Source organism: Oncorhynchus tshawytscha, linkage group LG10 (genome assembly GCF_018296145.1).
Source record: "Oncorhynchus tshawytscha isolate Ot180627B linkage group LG10, Otsh_v2.0, whole genome shotgun sequence".
In the NCBI taxonomy this organism is placed as follows: Eukaryota; Metazoa; Chordata; class Actinopteri; order Salmoniformes; family Salmonidae; genus Oncorhynchus; species Oncorhynchus tshawytscha.
The window spans coordinates 11,156,360-11,183,304 of record NC_056438.1 but is presented as its reverse complement, the minus strand read 5'-3'; the positions used below and the strand labels follow the sequence as shown (position 1 = coordinate 11,183,304).

The 26,945-nt window shown below is 43.1% G+C and overlaps 1 protein-coding gene across 3 annotated transcripts in view; it reads left to right on the top strand.

Annotated features, from left to right (window-relative positions):
* The window catches only part of LOC112265771 (serine/threonine-protein phosphatase 5-like), a 32,345-nt gene extending 5,796 nt beyond the window's left edge, over positions 1-26,549 (top strand). The window contains exons 2-14 of one of the 3 annotated variants that reach the window (XR_006084262.1): positions 812-1,053; positions 7,534-7,681; positions 7,924-8,045; positions 10,795-10,860; positions 11,004-11,102; positions 11,218-11,323; positions 17,802-17,944; positions 22,750-22,837; positions 22,916-22,956; positions 23,078-23,256; positions 24,074-24,155; positions 24,736-25,149; positions 25,269-26,549. Coding sequence is in view for 1 of the 3 variants with exons in the window: in XM_024443328.2 (XP_024299096.2) it covers positions 812-1,053; positions 7,534-7,681; positions 7,924-8,045; positions 10,795-10,860; positions 11,004-11,102; positions 11,218-11,323; positions 17,802-17,944; positions 22,750-22,837; positions 22,916-22,956; positions 23,078-23,256; positions 24,074-24,155; positions 24,736-24,798 (1,379 nt within the window). In the remaining 2 variants the exon portion in view is untranslated. Of the gene's footprint in view, positions 1-811; positions 1,054-7,533; positions 7,682-7,923; positions 8,046-10,794; positions 10,861-11,003; positions 11,103-11,217; positions 11,324-17,801; positions 17,945-22,749; positions 22,838-22,915; positions 22,957-23,077; positions 23,257-24,073; positions 24,156-24,735 lie in introns of all 3 variants that reach the window. The other 2 variants (XR_006084261.1, XM_024443328.2) reach the window with 2 other exon arrangements.
* Positions 26,550-26,945: the final 396 nt, after the last annotated feature.

Below are 26,945 nucleotides of genomic sequence, written 5' to 3'. Positions count from 1 at the left end.
CACATTCAGGGACCCTGGGTATCTTTCTTTTGATGTTTTTCAGATTCTGTAGGAAGGCCTCTTTAGTGTTCTAAGTATTCGTAACCGTGACCTCAATTGCCTACCGTCTGTAAGCTGTTAGTCTTGAAGACCGTTCCACAGGTGCATGTTCATTAATTGTTCATGGTTCATTGAACAAGCATGGAAAACAGTGTTTAAACCCTTTACAATGAAGATCTGTGAAGTTATTTTGATTTTTACAAATTATCTTTGAAAGACAGGGTCCTGAAAAAGTGCCGTTTCTGTTTTTTTTGTTGCTGAGTTTAGGTATGCATGTCAGCTTTGACATTGGTTTTTCACATCGGCGTTAAACTAGACATCGGGCCGATACCGATGTTGGCATTTTTAGCTAATATCGGCCGATTCCGATATGTTCACTGATTTATATCATACACACAGTAGAAAGTAGGGATGCATGTGTCTTACAGTGGTATACATTACAATGCAACCTTTGAACCATTTTCTAGAGAAAGACTATCAGAATAAATGTGATGTTGTTTTCTAGAGCGAGACTATGAGAATAAATGTGATGTTGTTTTCTAGAGCGAGACTATGAGAATAAATGTGATGTTGTTTTCTAGAGCGAGACTATGAGAATAAATGTGATGTTGTTTTCTAGAGCGAGACTATGAGAATAAATGTGATGTTGTTTTCTAGAGCGAGACTATGAGAATAAATGTGATGTTTTCTAGAGAGAGTCTATGAGAATAAATGTGATGTTTTCTAGATTCTAGAGAAAGACTATGAGAATAAATGTGATGTTGTTTTCTAGAGCGAGACTATGAGAACGCGATCAAATGCTACACTGAGGCGTTGGAGCTCAAACCGTGCAGCGCCATCTACTTCTCCAACCGCAGCCTGGCATACCTGCGGACAGAGTGCTATGGCTACGCCCTGGCTGACGCCACCAAGTGTCTGGAGATAGACCAGAACTACATCAAGGGTTACTACCGCCGAGCCACGTCCAACATGGCCCTGGGCAAGTTCAAGGCTGCACTCAAAGACTACGAGACGGTAAGACAGGACAAGGTTAGTCGAGACAGGAAAGTTAAAGTTAGACTCAGCAAGATGACAGGAGACGAGGCTTAAAGGTAAAGTCAGCAGGATGACATTATTGAGTATGTTTACCTGCACACTAATCATGAGATATTAAACTGAATTATTAGGACATGTAAACACATTAATCAGAGTTATAGCGGTGTTTGGATCTGTGCATGTGCTAGGACAAGCAGTGTACTGATATAGTATTTGAGACTTTATGTAATACTGTCATAGTGTTTATTTGAGACGGACCTTTATGCAATACTGTCTGTATGAGACTGACTTATGTAAAACTATATCAAATTTATCAAATTGATTTATATAGCCCTTCTTACATCAGCTGATATATCAATGTGCGGTACAGAAACCCAACCTAAAACCCCAAACAGCAAGCAATGCAGGTGTAGAAGCACTGTGGCTAGGAAAAACTCCCGAGAAATGCCAAAACCTAGGAAAAAACCTAGAGAGGAACCAGGCTATGAGGGGTGGCCAGTTCTGGCTGTGCCGGGTGGAGATTATAACAGAACATGGCCAAGATGTTCAAATGTTCATAAATGACCAGCATGGTCAAATAATAGTAATCACAGTAGTTGTCGAGGGTGCAGCAAGTCAGCACCTCAGGAGTAAATGTCAGTTGGCTTTTCATAGCCGTTCATTGAGAGTATCTCTACCGCTCCTGCTGTCTCTAGAGAGTTGAAAACAGCAGGTCTGGGACAGGTAGCACGTCTGGTGAACAGGTCAGGGTTCCATAGCCGCAGGCAGAACAGTTGAAACTGGAGCAGCAGCACGGCCAGGTGGATTGGGGACAACAAGGAGTCATCATGCCAGGTAGTCCTGAGGCATGGTCCTAGGGCTCAGGTCCAGAGAGAGAGAGAATACTTACTTAAATTCACACCGGATAAGACAGAAGAAATACTCCAGATACCGATGATACCCCCGGACAGGGCCAAACAGGCAGGATATAACACCACCCACCCCCATATCATTTTTGGACAAAGTTTCTGATTTTTGCAATGTTAGGTAGATGGAAAAAAGCTGTCCTTGAAACAGGGTCCAGAGTAACACCGAGGTCCTTCACAGTTTTATTTGAGACGACTGTACAACCATCAAGATTAATTGTCAGATTCAACAGAAGATCTTTTTTTCTTGGGACCTAGAACAAGCATATCTGTTTAGTCCGCGTTTAAAAGTCGAAAGTTTGCAGCCATCCACTTCCTTATGTCTGAAACACAGGCTTCTAGCGAGGGCAATTTTGGGGCTTCACCATGTTTCATTGAAATGTACAGCTTTGTGTCATCCGCATAGCAGTGAAAGTTAACATTATGTTTTCGAATGACATCCCCAAGAGGTAAAATATATAGTGAAAACAATAGTGGTCCTAAAACGGAACCTTGAGGAACACCGAAATTTACAGTTGATTTGTCAGAGGACAAACCATTCACAGAGACAAAATGATATCTTTCCGACACATGAGATCTAAACCAGGCCAGAACTTGTCTGTGTAGACCAATTTGGGTTTTCAATCTCTCCAGAAGAATGTGGTGAATGGTATGTGGTCAATGTGGTCAATGGTATCCAAAGCAGCACTAAGGTCTAGGAGCACGAGGACAGTTGCAGAGCCTCGGTCTGACGCCATTAAAAGATAATTTATCACCTTCACAAGTGCAGTCTCAGTGCTATGATGGTGTCTAAAACCAGACTGAAGCATTTTGTATACATTGTTTGTTTTCAGGAATGCAGTGAGTTGCTGCGCAACAGCTTTTTCTAATATTTGAGAGGAATGGAATATTCGATATATGCCGATAGTTTTTTATATTTTCTGGGTCAAGGTTTGGCTTTTTCAAGAGAGGCTTTATTACTGCCACTTTTACTGAGTCTGGTACACATCTGGTGGATAGAGAGCCATTTATTATGTTCAACATAGGAGGGCCAAGGACAGGAAGCAGCTCTTTCATTCAGTAGTTTAGTTGGAATAGGGTTCAGTATGCAGCTTGAGGGTTTAGAGGCCATGATTATTTTCATCATTGTGTCAAGAGATATAGTACTAAAACGCTTTTGAGTGTCTCCGAAAGCCTTTTGGAATGGGTCTGTGGACTTTTCCATGTGAATATTAAAGTCACCAAAAATTTGAATATCTGCTGTGACTACAAGGTCCGACAGGAATGCGTGGAACTCAGTGAGGAACGCTGTATATGGCCCAGGAGGCCTGTAAACAGTAGCTATAAAAAGTGATTGAGTAGGCTGCATAGATTTCATGACTAGAAGCGCAAAAGACAACGTTTTCTTATTTTTTTGTAAATGATGTAAATGGAATTTGCTATAGTAAATGTTAGCAACACCTCTGCCTTTCCGGGATGCATGGGGGATATGGTCACTAGTGTAACCAGGAGGTGAGGCCTCATTGAACACAGTAAATTCATTAGGCTTAAGCCATGTTTCAGTCAGGCCATTCACATCAAGATTATGATCAGGGATTAGTTCATTGACTATAACTGCCTTTGAAGTGAGGGATCTAACATTAAGTAGCACTTTTTTGATATGTGAGGTATCACGATTTCTTTCAATAATGGCAGTTATTTAGGAGGTCTTTATTCTAGTGAGATTGCTAAGGCGAACACCGCCATGTTTAGTTTTGCCCAACCTAGGTCGAGGCACAGATACGGTCTCAATGGGGATAGCTGAGCTGACTACACTGACTGTGCTAGTGGCAGACTCCACTAGGCTGGCTAACAGCCTGCTGCCTGGCCTGCACCCTATTTCATTGTGGAGCTAGAGGAATTAGAGCCCTGTCTATGTTGGTAGATAAGATGAGAGCACCCCTCCAGCTAGGATGGAGTCCGTCACTCCTTAGCAGGCCAGGCTTGGTCCTGTTTGTGGGCGAGTCCCAGAAAGAGGGCCAATTATCTACCAATTCTATCTTTTGGGAGGGGCAGAAAACAGTTTTCAACCAGCGATTGACTCTGCTGTAGAGCTCATCACTCCCCCTAACTGGGAGGGGACTAGAGACAATTACTCAATGCCGACACATCTTTCTAGCTGATTTACCCGCTGAAGCTATTTGCGCTTGGTGACCTCTGACTGTTTCATCCTAACATCATTGCTGCCGATGTGGATAACAATATCTCTATACTCTCTACACTCGCCAGTTTTAGCTTTAGCCAGCACCATCTTCAGATTAGCCTTAACGTTAGTAGCCCTGCCCCCTGGTAAACAGTGTATGATCGCTGGATGATTTGTTTTAAGTCTAATACTGCGGGTAATGGAGTCGCCAATAACTAGGGTTTTCAATCTGTCAGAGCTAATGGTGGGAAGCTTCGGCGTCTCAGACCCCTTAACGGGAGGAGTAGAGACAAGAGAAGGCTCGGCCTCTGACTTCGACCCGTTGCTTAATGAGGAGAACCGGTTGAAAGTTTGTTGGCTGAATAAGCGACTCCGGTTGAGCATTCCTACACTTTTTCCCTCCAGAAGCCATGAGAAAGTTGTCCTGCTGCGGGGACTGTGCGAGGGGATTTATACTATCTGTACTTACTGGTGGCACAGATGCTGTTTGATCCTTTCCTACACTGAAATTACCCTTGCCTAACGATTGCGTCTGAAGCTGGGCTTGAAGCACAGCTATCCTCGCCATAAGGCGATCGTTCTACAGCGACTGCAATTAGAAGGCATCATGTTAATGTTACTACTTAGCTTTGGCTGGTGGAAGTCCTGAGGAACCATGTCCAGATAAAACGAGTAAAAAAGTTGAGTGAGGGAAAAACTAAAAATGTAAACGGTAATTAAAAAGTAAAAACCGTAAAGTTGTCAGGTAGCAAAGTAAGGTTGGCAACAAAACGCACAGCAGCACGTAAACGAGTCTGCAAGTTGTGACCGGAAATTACGCAATGTGAGACTGACCTTTATTTAATACTGTCTGTCTATTTATTTCACCAGGTACGCAATTTGAGAACAAGTTGTCATTGACAATTGCTACCTGGCCAAGATAAAGCAAAGCAGTTCGACACATACAACAACACAGAGTTACACACGGAGTAAACCAAACATAGTCAATAATACAGTAGAAACAAGTGTCTATATACAATGTGAGCAAATGAGGTGAGATAAGATAGGTAAAGGCAAAAAAAAAGGACATGGTTGCAAAGTAAATACAATATAGCAAGTAAAACACTGGAATGGTAGATTTGCAGTAGAAGAGATAGTAGAGATCTAAATAATGGGGTGCAAAGGAGCAAAATAAATAAGTACCATAGGGGGATAGGTCGTTCTTTGGGCTAAATTATAGATGGGCTATGTACAGGTGCAGTAATCTGTGAGCTGCTCTGACAGCTGGTGCTTAAAGCTAGTGAGGGAGATAAGTGTTTCCAGTTTCAGAGATTTTTGTAGTTTGTTCCAATTATTGGCAGCAGAGAACTGGAAGGAGAGGCGGCCAAAGGAAGAATTGGTTTTGGGGGTGACCAGAGAGAGATACCTGCTGAGAGCGTGCTACAGGTGGGTGCTGCTATGGTGACCAGCAAGCTGAGATAAGGGGTGACTACCTAGCAGGGTCTTGTAGATGACCTATAGCCAGTGGGTTTGGCGACGAGTATGGAGCGAGGGCCAGCCAACGAGAGCGTACAGGTCGCAGTGGTTGGGTAGTATATGGGGCTTTGGTGACGAAACGGATGGCACTGTGATAGACTGCACCCAATTTATTGAGTAGGGTATTGGAGGCTATTTTATAAATGACATCGTCGAGGATCGGTAGGATGGTCAGTTTTACGAGGGTATGTTTGGTATAATGTACAACAAAGGTATGGTAGGATGTGAATACAGTCGAGGTAAACCTAGGTATTGAGTGATGATGAGAGATATTGTCTCTAGAAACATCATTGAAACCAGGTGATGTCATCGCATGTGTTGGAGGTGGAACTGAAAGTTTGGATAAGGTATAGTGAGCAGGACTAGAGGCTTTACAGTGAAATAAGCCAATAAACACTAACCAGAACAGCAATGGACAAGGCATATTGACATTAAGGAGAGGCATGCTTAGTCGAGTGATCGTAAGGGTCCAGTGAGTAGTGAGGTTGGTGGAGGAGGTCTGTTTTTAGCCACCTCGTTCGTTTCTGTCAGTAGATTAGTGGGGTTCCGTGTGGTAGAGGGGATCAATCCAAGTGGCAAAATAGATATAGTTATATTGACCCAAGAAAAATTGTCCAATAGACTTATTCAGATAGCAGCTGATAAGACAGCTAGCGATTAGCAGGCCGCAGATGGGCATTCTGGTAACGTCGCGACGGAGGGGCCAGTTGGATAACTCCCTCGGGCAGATAACGTCGGTGTAGTCCAGTTGGCTGATGGAACTCTTCAGCTGGCTAGTTCCAGAACAATTGATGTTTGCTCCGGGATCGACGTAAGCCAATAGTCACACGGATAGCAGCTAGCTAGCTGCGAGATCCAGGTGTAAATGTCCAGAGCTTGCGGTTGAAATCCGGGGATATGGAGAGAAAAATAGTTCCGGTATGTTCTGGTCCGAGTCGCGTTGTACACAACCGGCAATAGCTTTTCAAGCTAAAGGATAGCAGATGACCACAAACCGTGGTTAGCTGAATACTAACTGTTAAAGGAATTTTACAATTCCTATATGTGTTCATTAACCAATTCAATTAAAATCACTCTGTCTGTTCCTAAGAATTTGTAAGATCCTTATTTGCATAAAATAGACAGACCAGTCTACCAAAATTAGGCAATAGCATTTATTCTCGAGAGCGCTGCTCATAGAACCCTGTACAACAGTTTATATATCAAATATGACGTCAAAGGTTATAAAATGTATCTCCTCCTCTCGACCAGGACAAAGCAGGTTCAAAAGTTAATTCCAACTCACTAGCACACAAACCTGACACACTATATCTGGATTAACTCCTGAAGTCTCACCATAGTTTATTACAATTTAGCAGACAGTTCCAGATAAGGAAATCCTGGAAGGGCTCTCGCTGTCTTATTTTATCGCCACAAAGTTATAGGTGAGTTGTTTCAAACAGGTTAATGAGACTCTTTGCTTACTTTAGACACACACACATACATTCCTTCTTCCACAATGGTTATCATTTCCAATTACCCCTTATCCATGCTACATAACCTCTAATCCCTAATGGTTAAGTTTCTGAGTATAATTATTTAATCATTCATGGTAAACCTTGATTAAAATCTCTTAACACTAACGTTAGCCAGTAAACTGGCTAGCTTCTGGCTAGCTTCTATTGTAGATTTCAGGTTTGAGGTAAATAATTCTTTCTTTTCTTTCTTTTCTTTTCTTTCTTTTCTTTTTTTCTTCTTTTTTTTGAATTGGTGAGGCATCTGGTTTTCCATCCAGGACCAAGCCAGCAGTGGGATCCAAGGTGGTATGCTGCTATGTGACTGACTGTTGTTTTGCTCCTCCCCCTGTCCCTGTGTGTTTGCCTGTTGTTGTGGGGTTAGGTAGTGCGCGTGCGACCTAACGATAAGGATGCTAAGATGAAGTACCAGGAGTGCAACAAGATCGTGAAACAGAAAGCCTTCGAGAGAGCCATTGCTAGCGACGAGATGAAGAGATCAGTCGTAGACTCCCTAGACATCGAAAACATGAGTGAGTGGTTTCTCATCTCATATTTTATGATTAATTACTTTAATAAAATATTGGTTAACTATATATTATCCAGCAGTCATCATTTTAATGTCTAGAAATAATGGGCTACTGCCTGTACACATTGTGCTTCATTGACCCTTCAAGGCTAAGTTACTGTAAAGCTTTTAGTGACAAATATCTCTGTAAAATGGGCTATATACATTTGATGGTTTGGTTTTTTGATTGATTGTGCCACCACGCAGTGATCGAGGACCAGTACACAGGACCGAAGCTGGAAGAAGGGAAGGTGACAATGAGGTTCATGAAAGAGATGATGGAGTGCTTCAAAGACCAGAAGAAACTGCACAGAAAGTGTGCTTATCAGGTACACATACATTACCTTCAGAAAGTATTCTCGCCCGTTGACCTTTTCCACATTTTGTTGTTACAGCCTGAATTTAAAATATATTCAATTGAGATTTTGTGTCACTGACCTACACACAAGACCCCATAATGTCAAAGCGGAATTATGTTTTTAGAAATGTTTACAAATGAATAAAAATTGAGAGGGAGATATACAGTATACATATCACAAGACAGGGGAATTACGTCATTCACAAGTGATAGGCTAATATTGTCAGACTATTGTTAATTTTGATGTTGTCTTTACATTTGCTAAATAATATTGAGTGCATTCGAAAAGTATTCCGAGACTTTTTCCACATTTTGTTACGTTAAAGCCGTATTTTAAAATGTATTAAATAAATGTTTTTCCTCATCAATCTACACACACAATACCCATAATGACAAGGCGAAAACATTTTTTTTTTAATGTTTGCAAATTTAAATACTTTATTTACAGAATTATTCAGAGCCTTTTGGTATGAGACTTGAAATTGAGCTCAGGTGCGTCCTGTTTCCATTGATCATCCTTGAGATGTTTCGACAACTTGATTGGGGTCTACCTGTGGTAAATTCAATTGATTGGACATGATTTGGAAAGGGACACGCCTGTCTATGTAAGGTCCCACAGTTGGTAGTGCATGTCAGAGCAAAAACCAAGCCATGAGGTTGAAGGAATTGTCTGAGCTTCGAGACAGGATTGTGTCAAGGCACAGATCTGGGGAAGGGTACCGAAACATTTCTACAGGATTGAAGGTCCCCAAGAACACAGTGGCCTACATCATTATTAAATGGATGAAGTTTGGAACCACCAAATACTCTTCCTAGCGCTGTCTGCCCGTCCTAACTGAGCAATCGAGGGAGAAGGACTTTGTTCTGGTCACTCTGACAGAGTTCTAGAGATGGGAGAACCTTCCAGAAGGACAACCATCTCTGCAGCACCCACCAATCAGGCCAGATGGAAGCCACTCCTCAGTGAAAGGCACCAAAACCTACTTGGAGTTTTCCAAAAGGCACCTAAAGGACTCTCTGATCATGAGAAACAAGATTCTCTGGTCTGTTGAAACCAAGATTGAACTCTAGCCTGAATGCCAAGCTTCGCTTCTGGAGGAAACCTGGCACCATCTCTACGGTGTAGCATGGTGGTGGCAGCATCATGCTGTGGGGATGTTTTTCAGCGGCAGGGACGTGAAGACTAGTCAGGATCGAGGCAAAGATGAACAGAGCAAAGTACGGAGAGATCCTTGATGAACACCTGCTCCATACTGCTCTGGACCTCAGACCGGGGCCAAGGTTCACCTTCCAACAGGACAACGACCCTAAGAACACAGCTATGAGAAAGCAGGATTGGCTTCGGGAAAGTCTCTGAATGGCCCAGCCAGAGCCCGGACTTGAACCCGAATGTCTCTGGAGAGACCTGAAAATAGCTGTGCAGCAACACTCCCCTTCCAACCTGACAGAGCTTGAGAGGATCTGCAGAGAAGGGAGAAACTCCCCAAATACATGTGTTCCAAGTTTGTAGCGTCATTACCAAGAAGACCCGAGGCTGTAATCAAATCAAATGTATTTGTATAGCCCTTCGTACATCAGCTGATATCTCAAAGTGCTGTACAGAACCCCAGCCTAAAACCCCAAACAGCAAGTAATGCAGGTGTAGAAGCACGGTGGCTAGGAAAAACTCCCTAGAAAGGCCAAAACCTAGGAAGAAACCTAGAGAGGAACCAGGCTATGTGGGGTTGCCAGTCCTCTTCTGGCTGTGCCGGTTGGAGATTATAACAGAACATGGCCAAGATGTTCAAATGTTCATAAATGACCAGCATGGTCGTATAATAATAAGGCAGAACAGTTGAAACTGGAGCAGCAGCATGGCCAGGTGGACTGGGGACAGCAAGGAGTCATCATGTCAGGTAGTCCTGAAGCATGGTCCTAGGGCTCAGGTCCTCTGAGAGAGAGAAAGAAAGAGAGAATTAGAGAGAGCACACTTAAATTCACACAGGACACCGAATAGGACAGGAGAAGTACTCCAGATATAACAAACTGACCCTAGCCCCCGACACAAACTTCTGCAGCATAAATACTGGAGGCTGAGACAGGAGGGGTCAGGAGACACTGTGGCCCCATCCGAGGACACCCCCAGACAGGGCCAAACAGGAAGGATATAACCCCACCCACTTTGCCAAAGCACAGCCCCCACACCACTAGAGGGATATCTTCAACCACCAACTTACCATCCTGAGACAAGGCTGAGTATAGCCCACAAAGATCTCCGCCAAGGCACAACCCAAGGGGGGCGCCAACCCAGACAGGATGATCATATCAGTGACTCAACCCACTCAGGTCACGGACCCTGATCGCTACCAAAGGTGCTTCAACAAAGTAAGGAATAAACGCTCTGAATATTTATTAAAATGTGATATTTCCACAGTTTTTCTTTTTTTGTATACATTTTCTAAAATTCCTAAACTGTTTTTGCTTTGTCTTTATGGGGTATTGTGTGTAGACTGATGAGGCCAATTGTTCGCCGCCTCAAGGGTCTCCCGGTGACAGCTGGCTGTGACACTGTCTGGGATCAAACCCGGGTCTGTCGTGACACCTCAAGCACCGTCGATGCAGTGCGTTAGACCACTGCGCCACTCGGGAGGCCCCTAGTTGCCCTAAACCTTATGAAATAAAAACCCTTATATAAAACATGTAATCCTGTATTTGTGTTAACTAATAATGTATCCTTTCAGATTCTGATCCAAGTCAAAGAACTCTTATCCAAACTACCCAGTCTTATTGAGATCACATTAAAAGAGGTGAGACATCCATGATATTTGTTGACTTCCTGGTATTGCTCTTCCTCCTCTCCTGTCCTCCAATTGTCAAGATGATTATCCCCTTCAGCAAATGAACTGTCCCTGTGCCTAAACCTGTCTGTCCTCTGTTTTCTCCCCAACAGACAGAAAAGATAACCATTTGTGGCGACACACATGGACAGTTCTACGATCTTCTAAACATCTTTGAGCTGAACGGCTTACCCTCTGAGGCCAACCCCTATGTATCCTGTTCAGTCACAGCCACAGTGACATGTGCAGTAAACGGTGACGTGCAGTAAACCGTGTGTGTTAGTATTCATTGAAATGTACATTATAACACTTAACAATAGAACACAGCTATTTAATGGAGACTTTGTGGACCGTGGTTCGTTCTCCCTAGAGGTCATCCTGACTCTGTTTGGCTTCAAGCTGCTCCTCCCTGACTCCTTCTACCTCCTCAGAGGTCAGTATTTGGATTTTTGGTATTCATTAGGATCCCCATTAGCCGCTACAAAAGCATCAGCTACTCTATCAGGGGTCCACATGAAATATGACATAATACATAGTACATTATTAGTCAAGGACTGAAATACATATATTTAAAATGTCTCACACAGCCAACATATCAGTACAGACACACCATATCTAGGTCTAATACATGGTACAGTGTAAATTACAATACAATATACACTACCGTTTGAAAATTTGGGTTCACTTGATTTTGAAAGAAAAGTACATTCGACTGGCAGCTTCATTAAATAGTACCCGCAAAACACCAATTTCAACGTCAACAATGAAGAGGCGACCCCGGGATGCTGGCCTTCTAGGCAGAGTTGCAAAGAAAAAGCCATATCCCAGACTGGCCAATAAAAATAAAATATTAAGATGGGCAAAAGAACACAGACACTGGACAGAGGAACTCTGCCTAGAAGGTCAGCATCCCGGAGTCGCCTCTTCACTGTTGACGTCAAGAGTGGTGTTTTGTGGGTACTATTTTAATGAAGCTGCCAGTTGAGGACTTGTGAGGTGTCTGTTTCTCAAATTAGACACTGGGGCCTCTCACTCCTCTTTCTATTCTAGTTAGAGACAGTTTGTTCTGTTGTGTGAAGGGAGTAGTACACAGCGTTGTGTGAGATCTTCAGTTCCTTGGCAATTTATCACATGGAATAGCCTTCATTTCTCAGAACAAGAATAGACGGATGAGTTTCAGAAGAAAGGTATTTGTTTCTGGCCATTTTGAGCCTGAAATCGAACCCACAAATGCTGATGTTCCAGATACTCAACTAGTCTAAAGAAGGCCAGTTTTATTGCATCTTTAATCAGGACAACAGTTTTCAACTGTGTTAATTAACATAATTGCAAAAGGGTTTTCTAATGATCAATTCGCTTTAAAATTATAAACTTGGATTAGCTAACACAACGTCCCATTGGAACACAGGAGTGATGATTGCTGATAATGGGCCTCTGTACGCCTATGTAGATATTCCATAAAAAATTTCCAGCTACAATAGTAATTTAACATTAACATCAACATTAACAATGTCAGCACTGTATTAACAATGTCAGCACTGTATTTTTGATCCCTAATTTTTGATCCCTAACCCATTTTAATGGACAAAAATTGAAATGTCCTTGTTTTTGAAAGAAAAGCTAAGTAGCCCCAAACCTTTGAACGATAGTGTTTCTAAAATGGCCGTCTCTCTAAAGTCCCCTTTGTGCAGTAAGGTGTTCTTTTTATCTGTTTTTTATTTATTTTTAATCTATGCTTATTGCTAGCTTGAATTACCTCTATTTAAAAATGGTGCCTTTCCCAGCCTCTGTTCTGAACCTGGGGACTGGGAAGAGACATCTGGTTGTATGTCTTGTACCGATTTAGTGTCTAAACTACAGTACCAGTCAAAAGTCCCTTACTAGACGTCCGCGAACATTTGTAAAATTTGCGGACGGCGGCGGGCTGTGCACGGGCCGGATCTTCCGGGAAGTCATCGGACAAAGTCTCTCGGACATTCGGTTTCCGTTTGATTAAATTTGAACATTTCGGCCATTTATCCTCTGTCCCGGTAAATCCCACCAGAGGGCAAATGGAATCATATTGCAAATGTACAAAACATCACCAATCACGACGTGGACTATAGTATAGTACAGTATAGCTTCCGTCCCTCTCCTCGCTCCTCCCTGGGCTCGAACCAGCAACACAACAACAACAGCCACCACATCGAAGCAGCGTTACCCATGCAGAGCTAGCGAAACAACCACCCCAAGGCTCAGAGCGAGTGAATTTTGAAACGCTATTAGCGCGCGCTATCTAGCCAGCCATTTCACTTCGGTCACACCAGCCTCATCTCGGGAGTTGATAAGTTTGAAGTCATAAACAGCGCAATGCTTGACGCACAACGAAGAGCTGCAGGCAAAGCGTATGAAAGTGCTGTTTGAATTCATGTTTACGCGCCTGCTTCTGCCTACCACCGCTCAGTCAGATATTTGTATGCTTGTATGCTCAGTCAGATTATATGCAACACAGGACACGCTAGATAATATCTGTTAATATCATAAACCATGTGTAGTTAACTAGTGATTATGATTGATTGTGTTTTTTACAAGATAAGTTTAATGCTAACTAGCAACTTACCTTGGCTTACTGCATTTGCGTAACAGGCAGTCTCCTTGTGGAGTGCAACGAGAGAGGCAGGTCGTTATTGCGTTGGACTAGTTAACTGTAAGGTTGCAAGATTGAATCCCCCGAGCTGACAAGGTGAAAATCTGTCTTTCTGCCCCTGAACGAGGCAGTTAACCCACTGTTCCAAGGCCGTCATTGAAAATGTGTTCTTAACTGACTAAAAAATCAGCAAATCGACGCCCAAAAATACAGATTTTCGATTGTTATGAAAACTTGAAATTGGCCCGAATTAATCGGCCATTCTGATTAATCGGTCGACCTCTAGTTTGAACAGACGGCGCTGTAAATTTTGGGCCTGCTCTGAAATATGTGATAGTTGGCTTCTAAACGATTTGGAAAAAGTGGGTGTGGTGTCAGTTTATCAGTTTGGTGTCAGAATGATATCTAATTGACTGATGGACAGTGACTTGCTGGCTGACTTTTGTCCATTTGCAATATGTTTAAACAGTGAGGTACCATCACCAAAGTGACATTCTGAAATCAAACAAGCGATGGAGAGGAACCAGAATCACTGCCCGGCCATTCCGAGTTCATCCGGACAGTCAATTTCGCATTCCTGAATTTTTTGAGCATGTCAAATTCGTGATGGTAAATGCCCATTGAAACATATTGCAAATGCACAGTACATTTGCAGTGTGATTCAACAGTGAAAAAAACATCAACAAATGGACATGATGAAATCAACACAACGAGCGATGGAGAGGAACCACTGTCACTGCCCGGCCATCCCGAGTTCATCGGGCCAGTCAATTTTGCATTTCTGCAGAATTTTTGAGCATGTCAAATTCGTGATGGTAAATGCCCATTGAAACATACTGCAAATGGACAGCCGTGCACCTGGTCATTGGAACGGGTTACCAGGAGCACATTTTTTAAATGTTTTTTAATGCCATTACGGGGTAGCAAGGGGTCCACGGTTGGGTAGGGAGCACCCCCCACCCGTGGCCATCCAATATGGGGCGCCCCTTGTCATTTTGGCCTTTTTTTTTGTTTTTTGAACAACAGACCCACTTCTCCCTCATCATCCATGACAAATAGACCATCTAGGTTGATTCATGGCTTAACATAGTGCTATATATCGTTTGGGCAGTATAAATTCTTGTTGGAAATGGTTCACTGACTTTTGGGTTTGTAAACCGACATCAATTGATCGTACATGGCAAATGGACATAACATCCTGATTTGGCACTTTCAAATCTTTCATAATGCATTTGGACATTTCTTATGGCATTTGGCAACAAAAAAAGTGACTTGACTTTTGACTTCATATGAAATCATATTGCAAATGGACAAAACATATGCCTTATAGACAAGTCAAAAATAATGTTTTTTTTTTTATGATACTACAATTTGACAAAAGTATGTTCATTCAGTTCTTATACATGTGTAATTGACAAAAAAAATTGAAAGATTTTCGAAATTCGGTCCAGAAAGCATTTTAATGCAATCGCTTTGTCACATTTCTTTTTAACGTTACAGAAATCGTTCACTATTCAATAATCTGAGACGGCGCTCAGACATAAGCAATATTTCTCTGCTATGTTGGAGTCAACAGAAACACAAAATTACAACATAAATATTCCTTTACCTTTGATGGTCTTCGATCAGAATGTAGTGGAAGGGGTCATACTTACCCAAAACATTGTTTGGTTTCAAGTCGTGTGTCTTTGTATTAGCATCTGCTAGCAGTTTCAGCTGAAATGCACCCAAAATTACTTCTGGTCCCGAACAGTTGCGCATCAAAACTTCAAAATTACATACTATATGTCGACTAAACTGGTCAAACTAAGTGCAGAATCAAGCTTTAGGATGTTCTAGACGTACAAAACAATTATCTAATCTATTGGAGAAACTTGCCTCTTCTCAGGGATTCTGGAACAAAAGGACGTCTCTCCAAAAAGCGCGCTCTCGTAACCTTGTATTTTCTCGCGACACTCAATCTTTTGCCTCCCAAAGGGTCAGAACTCGCGGGATTTGCACAATTAAACGCTGTACTGAATGAAGACATCTAGTGGAAGACATAGAAAGTGTCTCCAGATCCATAGCTGGTTGGGAAAGGTGGGGGCGATGACGTCAAAGTTGCCCCAAATTTCAGGCTCCCAAAAATAGTTTGGGAGATTGCCTGCCCTGTGAGTTCTGCTATACTTACAGATATAATTCAACCGGTTTTAGAAGCTTTAGAGTGTTTTCTATTCAATAATTATTATTATATGCATATATTAGCAATTTTGAACAGATTTTTTTTCAGTTTACTATGGGCACGCAATTTATCCAAAGGGGGCAGTATTTTCCCGAGCCTTAACAGGTTAAACCTGTTATGGCTGCATCCCTTTGTTCTCAATTTCCGCCTAAAGACATACCCAGATCTAACTGCCTGTAGCTCAGCCCCAGAGGCAAGGATATGCATATTCTTGGTATCATTTGAATGGAAACATTCTGAAGTTTGTGGAAATGTTAATTGAATGTAGGAGAATAACACAGTAGATCTGGTGGAAGAAAAGAGAAAGAAAGAGCATACATTTTCTGTTTTTTATTGTTGTAGTATCATCTTTCACATGTACTAGAATAGCCACACAGTCAGATAGGATGCTGGAGATAATTTTGATGGATAACACCAGAGGGCAACTGTAGGTGTGCAAAGTTTCAGACTGATAACTTCAGGAATGGGTGAGCTACATGACATTTAGCATGAAGTCACCCAGGTGTCCCACACAAGTTGCCCAAATGTACCCAAGTGGCCGAATTGGTGAAATGACGTATAACTATATACAGCAGTGCAAATAACTATACACAACATATGAAAATGCAATTCTAACACACACACAAATAAATGTTAGAAAATTAAAAATGATTAGAAAATACATATTTAAAAAAAGAACTACACCCCTTGGAAGTCCCCGTCGTAATATTTTGCTGCCTGTGCCATGTCCCATAGCAGTCTCTTTCTGATGTAAAGCAGAGGCAAACTGAACAAGTGGTGCATTTCATGCGACACAGAACAGAACGACACCTCCATGCTGTGCCCTTTTGGCCCTGAGGCACAGTCATGCCTGCAGTAATGAACTGTGGCATATGAACACCACTGGGGGCACAGGTAGAGCGGGCACCAGGGGCTCCCAGTCGGAGTCGCTATCACTGTGAAAGAAAACAACATTAAAAAAATATTTGTACTGTATGAGCCTATTATCACATAAAATAAACATATGTATTGATTGTATAGAGCAGAGGGAACAGTCACTAAGGTGTTCCATTCAACTCCGGCCATTGTTGTGTGTGTGTATGTATATATATATATATATATATATACATATACACACACACAAACTATACATTTCATTGCAATTATATATATTTTTTTATATATATATTTTTATATTTCATAAAACGGCATTAGCACTTACCCGTCCAGAAGTACGTCCTGTCCTTGCAGAAACAGCTCCTCAGTTCGTTTGAATCATAACACTCCAAGATTCCTCAAACAAAAAATCTCTCACTTTCACTTTAGAGTTTGACTTCGCTTTACATGATTTATTCGCCATGATATCTTCAATGAAATCATTGAAACTACAACTTTCCGAAGCTTTTTACAGCTGCGCGTAAAAAGCCTTACAGCAACTCCTCTGATCGTCAAGGCGAGAATGGAGTTCCCTGCGCGTGCGATTAGAACCAAGGAATTGTGGTCCAACCCCAAACCATTACATACTGGCGTTTACCTCAGCTCATTGGCTATCTATCTAAATTTCAAGAAGATCAGTGGTCATTGGGCAGAAATATAGTCAATCAAGGAAGCTTTGCTAAAATTATTGGTGCGTAAGGTAGTCATTTATCGTTGTCTTCAAATCAGCTCACTTCGGTCAATACTACCCGCAAAAAAAACAATTTTATTTGGCTGTGTTGCAAACATCCAGAGGAATGCACTGAAACCCACCATGACTAGATACCAGCTAGCTAACAAACAATTCAACAGTATAATTTAGGATTAAAAAAAAAACACTTCAACAGACTGTATTTTATGTATCTAAATATATGCACTGTTCAATTATTTAGCCATTTTTAAACCATTTATTTTGGGATGAAATCTGTGTTTTTGCCCCCCGGGCTTCCAAGGGTTTGAAATTTAAGCTTGTCTGAGGTGTCGGACTCGACCACAGTTGGTATCCATCAGAGCATTGCCATTATTAATTTTTCCCAAAATTCTGGGGCATGGCTTAGAGAAGGGTAAATTGTATTTTTAACTAATGTCCATATGTTTCTGTGTAACTAGGTAACCACGAGACTGACAACATGAACCAGATGTATGGTTTTGAGGGGGAGGTGAAGGCCAAGTACACTGCTCAGATGTTCACTCTCTTCAGTGAGGTCTTCCAGTGGCTGCCTCTAGCCCAGTGCATCAATGGCAAAGTCCTGGTAGGTAACCCTGACCTGTGACCCCTAATCTCTAGCCCAGTGCATCAACGGCAAGCCCTGGTAATCCCTGGTGATGCTGCATTTATAACCAAGTGGGAAGGTCGTAAATATGAGTTGGTACTTTCACGTTTTGAACTGGGAAATAGGGTTAGGCCATATTACAATATCGGATATCGAAGATGACTGTCCAACATCGTGATGTGACAGACTGTGTATAGAGTATTTCAACTTGTCTGGCATTAAAGAGCTGGCCAGGCAGCCCACAGCAGGGCCATGTCAAGTGGCTTATTCCTTATTCCTGGCTTATTCCTTTGCTATAGCCTGCATAACCAAACAGCCAGAAGCCAAATCTTGCTAATTTTAAATGGCCTATCAAAAGCATTAAGACAAGTTAAAGGTATTGTCCTAAAGTTGCAGCTTTCAAATAGGAACAATTCTGAAAGTCAGTCTTTTGGAAAGTCTCTCACAGCTTTATTTTGAATTAGAAAAATTTAAGGCAACAAGAAGTGAAATTGAGCAAACAATATGAAGACATCTGGAAAGATTTGTCCAAAGAACAAAGCTGAGCAAACAACGTGTATAGTTGGCCTGTTTCCATTATTAACAGAATCATAAAACGCGGGACAAGATGTTAAAAACTGTCCATTGTGCCAATAGATGGAATGCACTCACATGAGATTTGCCGTGATGTTGACAGTGGCATGGGAGGTTTATTTCTTAGACTGGGTTAAGATGTCAATTTTGGGACACATCCTCAGTAGTGTGCCTTCGAATCAGTGGGTGTTTCGGCCTTTAATCACTAAACACCCTCATCAAAGGTGGCCAGCTAAAGGGTGATCAAGCCTTACCTTGTGTCCCATGCCCAATTAAGATGTCCCACGGGACTATGCAAGGCAGGGGTGTCCTCTTCCCTGAGCCAGCCCTACAGCTGACCGCATACCTCATATGCCCTCCTCAAGTTGGAGGGATCTGAATTGGGTTCTCAGGTGGGGGTCATGAAGTTATAGCCCAGCAAGGGTCCTTCCGTTTGATCCAGATCCACTGGCTGCCTCTTTCAGCTGCTTGAGAAACTGTTCTGACGGTCTGCCGCAGAGCCTGTCCATGGATTCCAAGTTCTTTCAGCAACCTGATGGTGGAAGAAGCCACAAATCCTCTGCATCCCACTTCAACTGGCTAGACTTTTGCATTCCAGCCACGCTGAGTTGCATCTGCTGCCAACTCTGTGTAACGCAGTTTCTTACGCTTGTGGGCCTCTTCAACAGAGTTTTCCCACGGGACTGTGAGCTCTATGATGTACACAGCCTTTCGTGAAGGGGACCAGAGTACCATGTCTGGCCTAAGGTTGGTAGAAGCAATCTCAAGTGGAAAAATGAGTTGCTGGTCAATATCGACAAGCATCTTCCAGTCCCGGGCCATGGCTAGGTGTCCAGTTTCTGGCTTCGTAGGAGGATGCTTGGGCCTTTTCTGTCCCTCCCGGATGAATGTTGTTGTTTTGACGGGATTGCTTGTTTTTGGAGGTAATGAATTGGTTGCACTCCTCTTGGTCTCAAGTGCTGCAGCAAGGCTCTTTAGGACCTGATTGTGCCTCCAGGTGTAGCGGCCTTGTGAGAGGCTGGTCTTGCAACCTGTCATTATATGCCTGAGAGTTGCTGGAGCTGGGCAGAGGGGGCAGGTCGAGTCCTCGCCATACCATTGATGTAGGTTTTTTGGTGACGGAAGCACATCATAAACAACTCTTATGATGAAGCTGATGTTGCTTTCCTCCATTTGCCAAAGCTCACTCTAGTTGATCTTTCTCCTCTCCAGGCCTTCCCACCGCGTCAATTGCCCTTGTTTAGCAAGAGAGGCAGCCTTTGCACTTCTTGCCGTCTCCTCCTGTCTGCGAACCTCCTCGACCACCAGCTTCCTGCGTTCAGATGTTGTTGCCTTATGGAACGTTGGTTTGCTTGCTGCCAGGCCAAAGCCTCCTCTTCCATGCTGGATATTCCCCACAATGTCTTGGTGTCTCAGGGCTGATGTTGCTTGCTGCACAGCCTTGGATGATGTCCATTTCCATCCAGTTTGTAGGGGAGGTGCAGCCTTGCTAATGGTCTGGTCTTTGGAGTCCTTCAATGTCATCTGAAGTCTTACTTATACTCCTCCATTAGACTTGTAAGAGTTAATTCAAGGACCCCTGTGTCATAGAGGCCGATGTTACTCAGGCATCGTGGGACACCCAGCCATTTCTTCACGTATGAGGTAATGGTTCGCTCCATCTTCTCCACTGTTGTTATTGGGACCTCATAGACGGTGAGGGGCCACATTACCCGGGGGAGAAGTCCAAACTGTAGGCGCCAAAGCTTGAGCCTCCCAGGCAGTAGGGTCTTGTTGATGTTCTCAAGACCGTCGGCGATATCCTGCCTTATTTGCTGCCCTTGATCTTTATCCCGGGGATCTTTATCCCCGGAGGCTTTCGTTGTACCATCTACCCAGGCTCTCGTTGGTATCGAGTCATCTTCAATGCAGAACCTCACATCTTTAAGCTGTCCGTTGACTATGGAGATGCTTCGAGATTTGCTTGGCTTGATTTTCATCCTGGCCCACTTGATGTTATCATGCAGTTTTGCAAGTAGCCGCCTGGTGCATGCTGCAGTGGTGGTCAGTGTAGTCATGTCATCCATGTATGCTCGGATAGATGGGAGACGGAGCCCTTCCTTAGTTCTCTCACCACCGACCACCCATCTCAATGCCCTGATGATGACTTCCATGGCCATAGTGAAGGCCAGAGGTGAACTTGTACAGCCTGCCATTATGCCTACTTCCAAGCGCTGCCATGTTGTTGTGAAGTCAGTAGGCTACAATCTACATACAACATACAGATGCCAAGACCTAATAAGAGAGGAGGATTATGTAAAAATGCATATCAATTAATAATGATCCAGTTCTGGGGAGAGCAGAGTTGTGTGCTCTGCAGCCGGGTACCTGATGATTTACAACACAACGCACAGCCAGTGAGGCTACTTGCCCAAATAAACAGATTTGGCTCCAAAATATATTTTGTCATGATTCCTCTCGTCCCTCCCAAGCTTACGATACCGCTCCTTTTTAGCTGTCTCCTTTTGTCATCTTTTTAAAAAACAACAATTTAAAAAGGGGCCATGGTATTTCAGTGTTTTTATGGGTACTTTATTACCATAGAACCCTCATTTTATTTTTTTAAATGTAATCTTTATTTAACTAGGCAAGTCAGTTAAGAACAAATTCTTATTTACAATGATAGCCTACCCCTGCCTAACCCGGACAACACTGGGCCAATTGTGCGCCGCCCTATGGAACTCCCAATCACAGGCGGATGTGATACAGCCTGGATTTGAACCTGGGACTGTAGTGACGCCTCTTGCACTGAGACGCAGTGCCTTAGACCGCTGCCCCACTCGGAGCCCAGGGAAATACTGTCAAACATGAAGGCTTTTGATTGTTTTGCTCTTTTTTATTTGACCATTTATTAATGAATTCATTTCACCTTTATTTAACCAGGTAGGTCAGTTGAGAACATGTTCTCATTTACAACTGCGACCTGGCCAAGATAAAGCAAAGCAGTGTGACAAAAGCAACAGAGTTACACATAAACAAACATACAGTAAATAACACAATAAGAATATCTATATACAGTGTGTGCAAATGTAGAAGAGTAGGGAGGTAAGACAATAAATAGGCCATAGATGAAATAATTACAATTTAGCATTAACCATAAGTATATCTCAAGCTGCTTTCTCTTAATACAATAAATGTAACAACCATTTGTATTGTGTTCTTACCATAAACAACTGCTGAAGATGCTGCCATGCTTACTGTCTTTCTTGTTGACAAATGACATCGGAGAACTGCAAGTGGTAAACTTGTTGGATGATAAAGCAGTTTCTCACTAGTAATCACCAGTTGGAGGGCCGTTCAAGTGAATTTTTCCCTGACCCCTAACCTTTGGCACAATGCATCAACGGCAAAGTCCTGGGCCTTTTCTCATTTGGGCAAAGGTCCGTCCGTCTTTCCTCCGTGACTCGGAAACAGATAGTAATCCAATAGTCAAGAAGCGTGTCAATTTGTTAGTAGGTGAAGGGCAGATTGCTCCCCTCATCGAGGATAGGAGTACTTCACAGAAGTTTTGATAACGGTCACACCCCCTTTGAAGCAGTTGTTTTCTCACATACCTTATCAACTGCAAAGTCCTGGGAAGAATCTCAATGGCATACTCCTCACATCCTCTCTACTCGCCTCCTTCTCAAAACCCATTAAATGAGAAAGCCAATGGTCCCTCAGAACCTCTCTATTGAAAAGGAGGTGAGGAGTATGCAATTGAGATTCTACCCTGGTAGGTAACCTTGACCTCTAACCTCCGACACCTAATCTCTGGCACAGTGTAACAACAGTCATGGTAGGCTTCCAGTGGTACAACTGGACATGGTAGGTTCCCTGTTAGGCTTCCAGTGGTACAACTGGACATGGTAGGTTCCCTGTTAGGCTTCCAGTGGTACAACTGGACATGGTAGGTTCCCTGTTAGGCTTCCAGTGGTACAACTGGACATGGTAGGTTCCCTGTTAGGCTTCCAGTGGTACAACTGGACATGGTAGGTTCCCTGTTAGGCTTCCAGTGGTACAACTGGACATGGTAGGTTCCCTGTTAGGCTTCCAGTGGTACAACTAGACATGGTAGGTTCCCTGTTAGGCTTCCAGTGGTACAACTGGACATGGTAGGTTCCCTGTTAGGCTTCCAGTGGTACAACTGGACATTTGAAGACTGTTATCTATAGTTGTGTTGTCTGTGCCAGGTGATGCACGGGGGGCTCTTCAGTGAGGACGGAGTGACGTTGGATGATCTGAAGAAGATCGACAGGAACAGACAGCCCCCCGACTCTGGTAAAATCAATCAATGAATCAATATCTTTATTGTCCTGTTTCGGACCAAGGAATAAGTTTGTTTGTTGTTTTCTTCAGGTCCTATGTGTGATCTTCTCTGGTCAGATCCACAGCCACAGGTTTGGTGTTTCCTTGCACCACACTCGAAATACACTCTGTCATCAACAATAATCTGCTTCAAATAGATGACATCATGCAGTACAGTTATCTACTTTCTCTCCTCCCCTCCATCTGTCTCAGAATGGCCGGTGTGTGTCTAAGCGAGGTGTGAGCTGTCAGTTTGGGCCGGATGTCACCGAGCGGTTCCTTGACCAGAACAATCTGGATTACATCGTCCGGAGTCACGAGGTCAAGGCAGAGGGTTATGAGGTCACACACTCAGGGAAGTGCATCACAGTCTTCTCAGCGCCCAACTACTGGTAACTATGGCAAGACTCACTATGCAATCCAATTTTAGTGATTCCATCTGCATTGCCATATTTAAAATCAAAACTTATATTGTAAGACTTTCAAATTCCACCCCCCTTTAAAGCCTTAGTTTAAGATGACATTAACAGTACCCTCTCCCTCCCACCTCTCTCTCTCTCTCTCTCTCTCTCTCTCCCCCATCCACCTCTCTCTCTCTCTCTCTCCCCCATCCACCTCTCTCTCTCCCATCCATCTCTCTCTCTCCCATCCATCTCTCTCTCTCCCATCCATCTCTCTCTCTCCCATCCATCTCTCTCTCTCCCCATCCACCTCTCTCTCTCTCCCCATCCACCTCTCTCTCTCTCCCCATCCACCTCTCTCTCTCTCTCCTCCCATCCACCTCTCTCTCTCTCTCTCTCCCATCCATCCACCTCTCTCTCTCTCCCCATCCACCTCTCTCTCTCATCCACCTCTCTCTCTCTCTCTCTCTCTCTCTCTTCTCTTCTCTTCTCTTCTCTTCTCTTCTCTTCTCTTCTCTTCTCTTCTCTTCTCTTCTCTTCTCTTCTCTTCTCTTCTCTTCTCTTCTCTTCTCTTCTCTTCTCTTCTCTTCTCTTCTCTTCTCTTCTCTTCTCTTCTCTTCTCTTCTCTTCTCTTCTCTTCTCTTCTCTTCTCTTCTCTTCTCTTCTCTTCTCTTCTCTTCTCTTCTCTTCTCTTCTCTTCTCTTCTCTTCTCTTCTCTTCTCTTCTCTTCTCTTCTCTTCTCTTCTCTTCTCTTCTCTTCTCTTCTTCTTCTCTTCTCTTCTCTTCTCCTTCCCATCCACCACCACAGTGATCAGATGTGTAACAAAGGAGCGTACATCCATCTCAGTGGATCAGACCTCAAACCACAGTTTCACCAGTTCACTGCTGTTGTAAGTACATCCATTATATATGATATGTCCTTACTGTGAGCCAGTCCATACTAACCCAGTTCACTGCTGTGGTCAGTACATCCATTATATATGATATGTCCTTACTGTGAGCCAGTCCATACTAACCCAGTTCACTGCTGTGGTCAGTGCATCCATTATATATGATATGTCCTTACTGTGAGCCAGTCCATACTAACCCAGTTCACTGCTGTGGTCAGTACATCCATTATATATGATATGTCCTTACTGTGAGCCAGTCCATACAAACCCAGTTCACTGCTGTGGTCAGTACATCCATTATATATGATATGTCCTTACTGTGAGCCAGTCCATACTAACCCAGTTCACTGCTGTGGTCAGTACATCCATTATATATGATATGTCCTTACTGTGAGCCAGTCCATACTAACCCAGTTCACTGCTGTGGTCAGTACATCCATTATATATGATATGTCCTTACTGTGAGCCAGTCCATACTAACCCAGTTCACTGCTGTGGTCAGTACATCTCCTTACTATCATGAACCTCTCTCTCATGCTCTCTGTCTCTTTCTGTCTCTCTGTCTCTTTCCCCTCCACAGCCTCATCCGAATGTGAAGCCCATGGCGTACGCCAACTCCCTGATGCAGATGGGGATGATGTAGAGGCCAAGCCCAAGTCACTCAGTCTGACCCCTGACCCTGGCCAACAACATGCCCTTGTCTACTGGTCCATACTGTGCTCCATGGGATCTCTCTCTCTCGCCCAGCCATGCCTGAGCAGCTCCCTTCCCCTTGGCCCAAACTCTTTGATCTCTGTAGTGATGGAGCTTTCACCATATGGCTGTCACCTTACTGCTCTGCAGAAATCAAAGGGTTATTGTTAAGGGGAAGAAATGGGAAGTGAATTGTGTCCTGTTCCGATAATCCCTACTGTTTCTTTCAAAGTATCCAACATGGTAGTGTCATGATATTTAAGGTAGGAAGAGACAACATGGTAGGGTCATGGTATTTAAGGTAGGAAGAGACAACATGGTATTTAAGGCAGGAAGAGACAACATGGTAGGGTCATGGTATTTAAGGCAGGAAGAGACAACATGGTATTTAAGGTAGGAAGAGACAACATGGTATTTAAGGCAGGAAGAGACAACATGGTAGGGTCATGGTATTTAAGGTAGGAAGAGACAACATGGTATTTAAGGCAGGAAGAGACAACATGGTAGGGTCATGGTATTTAAGGCAGGAAGAGACAACATGGTAGGGTCATGGTATTTAAGGCAGGAAGAGACAACATGGTAGGGTCATGGTATTTAAGGCAGGAAGAGACAACATGGTAGGGTCATGGCCAATAGCCAAATCGTGGCTATTGATAACCAACCACCCCTGCCAGTTTGGTGTTGAAGCATCCATTTTGGAGCTGCTGGGTTTGTAGTGATTAGACTGGTTAATCATACTGTACCTAACCTTAACCATACTGTATGTGGGGAGGATGGCTCAATACTGGCTCTGACCCTAATCATACTGTATCATAATGGCTGGAATGGAGTCAATGGAATGGTACCAAACACGTGGTTGATACCATTCCATTGATGCCATTATTATGAGCCATTCTCCCATCAGCAGCCTCCATGGTACAGTTTTGATACTGCATGGAGCTGGTTTGTACCAAAGAATTGGAATAATCCGCGCTGTCACAGCAGTAAAACTGTTCTGCTACTGTAAAACATACTGTTGGTTGACCTACTGTTCGGTTTATCGTGTCTCTGGTTGGGTTGTGAGAGCAATATGTGCTACAGTATTGGTACATAGTTTTATTAAAGTATTTTTTTTACAGTAGAAAATGTAGCTATGATTCCATCTTCAGGAGAAAACATGAGCCTGGTTATTTGACTCCAGTCTCACTCTGCATGGTGCTGTTCATTCCTACTAGTCAGATGGTTTAGGCACATGCTGTACATGTATGTTTTTCACATTCAACAAAGCCTATCCTTGTTCTGTTTTACACTACTGCACCTTTTCTCTACCTGTTGCTGCTCTCCATGTTAACTCTTCAGCTCAGCCCGTCAGTCTCCTGGTAGCTCCTGCACAACCCCTCTTCTCTCCCAACCTGCTTTGCTACAAGGCCAAACACTGGTGTGATGCTCCACTGTTAGTCTACCAGTGACGTTGCCCATTTGCAGATGTTTGGCTCAGACATCCAGACACCAAGCGCCCAGCTGCCGTGTTCCTTCAACTTTTTAGATCATTCTATACACTGAAGTGTATATGTATGTGTATATATATGTGTATATGTATATGTGTGTGTATATGTATGTATGTGTATATGTGTGTGTATATATATATATATATATACACATAAAATACATTGTGTACATGTTTGGGAAAAAAAGTTATTGAATAAACTTTCAGTCCAATGATTTTGAATGAAATTTGTTGAAATGTCAGGACACAGGGTCTGCATCCGGACACTAGAGGGCAGCAATGATTCTGTTTTGAGTCAAGAAACTCCCACTTTAAAGAAATTACCAATATATTTGCTGATGCATCCATGTACAGTTTATTACATGTCCATTGGGTGTTTAGACATGAACCAACAAAGGGTTATTACCCTGGTGTGCCTCAGCATCTACCAACTGCCCAGTATAGGTCATTACCATGGTGTGTTGACATATACCACGTATAGTTTATCACCAGTCCATGTGTCTTGACATACCAAAAGCCAATTATAGTTTAACCAGTCCATGGTGTGTTTTGAGATATACCAAAAGCTATGTATAGTTTATCACCAGTCCGTGTTAGACATGCCAAGTATT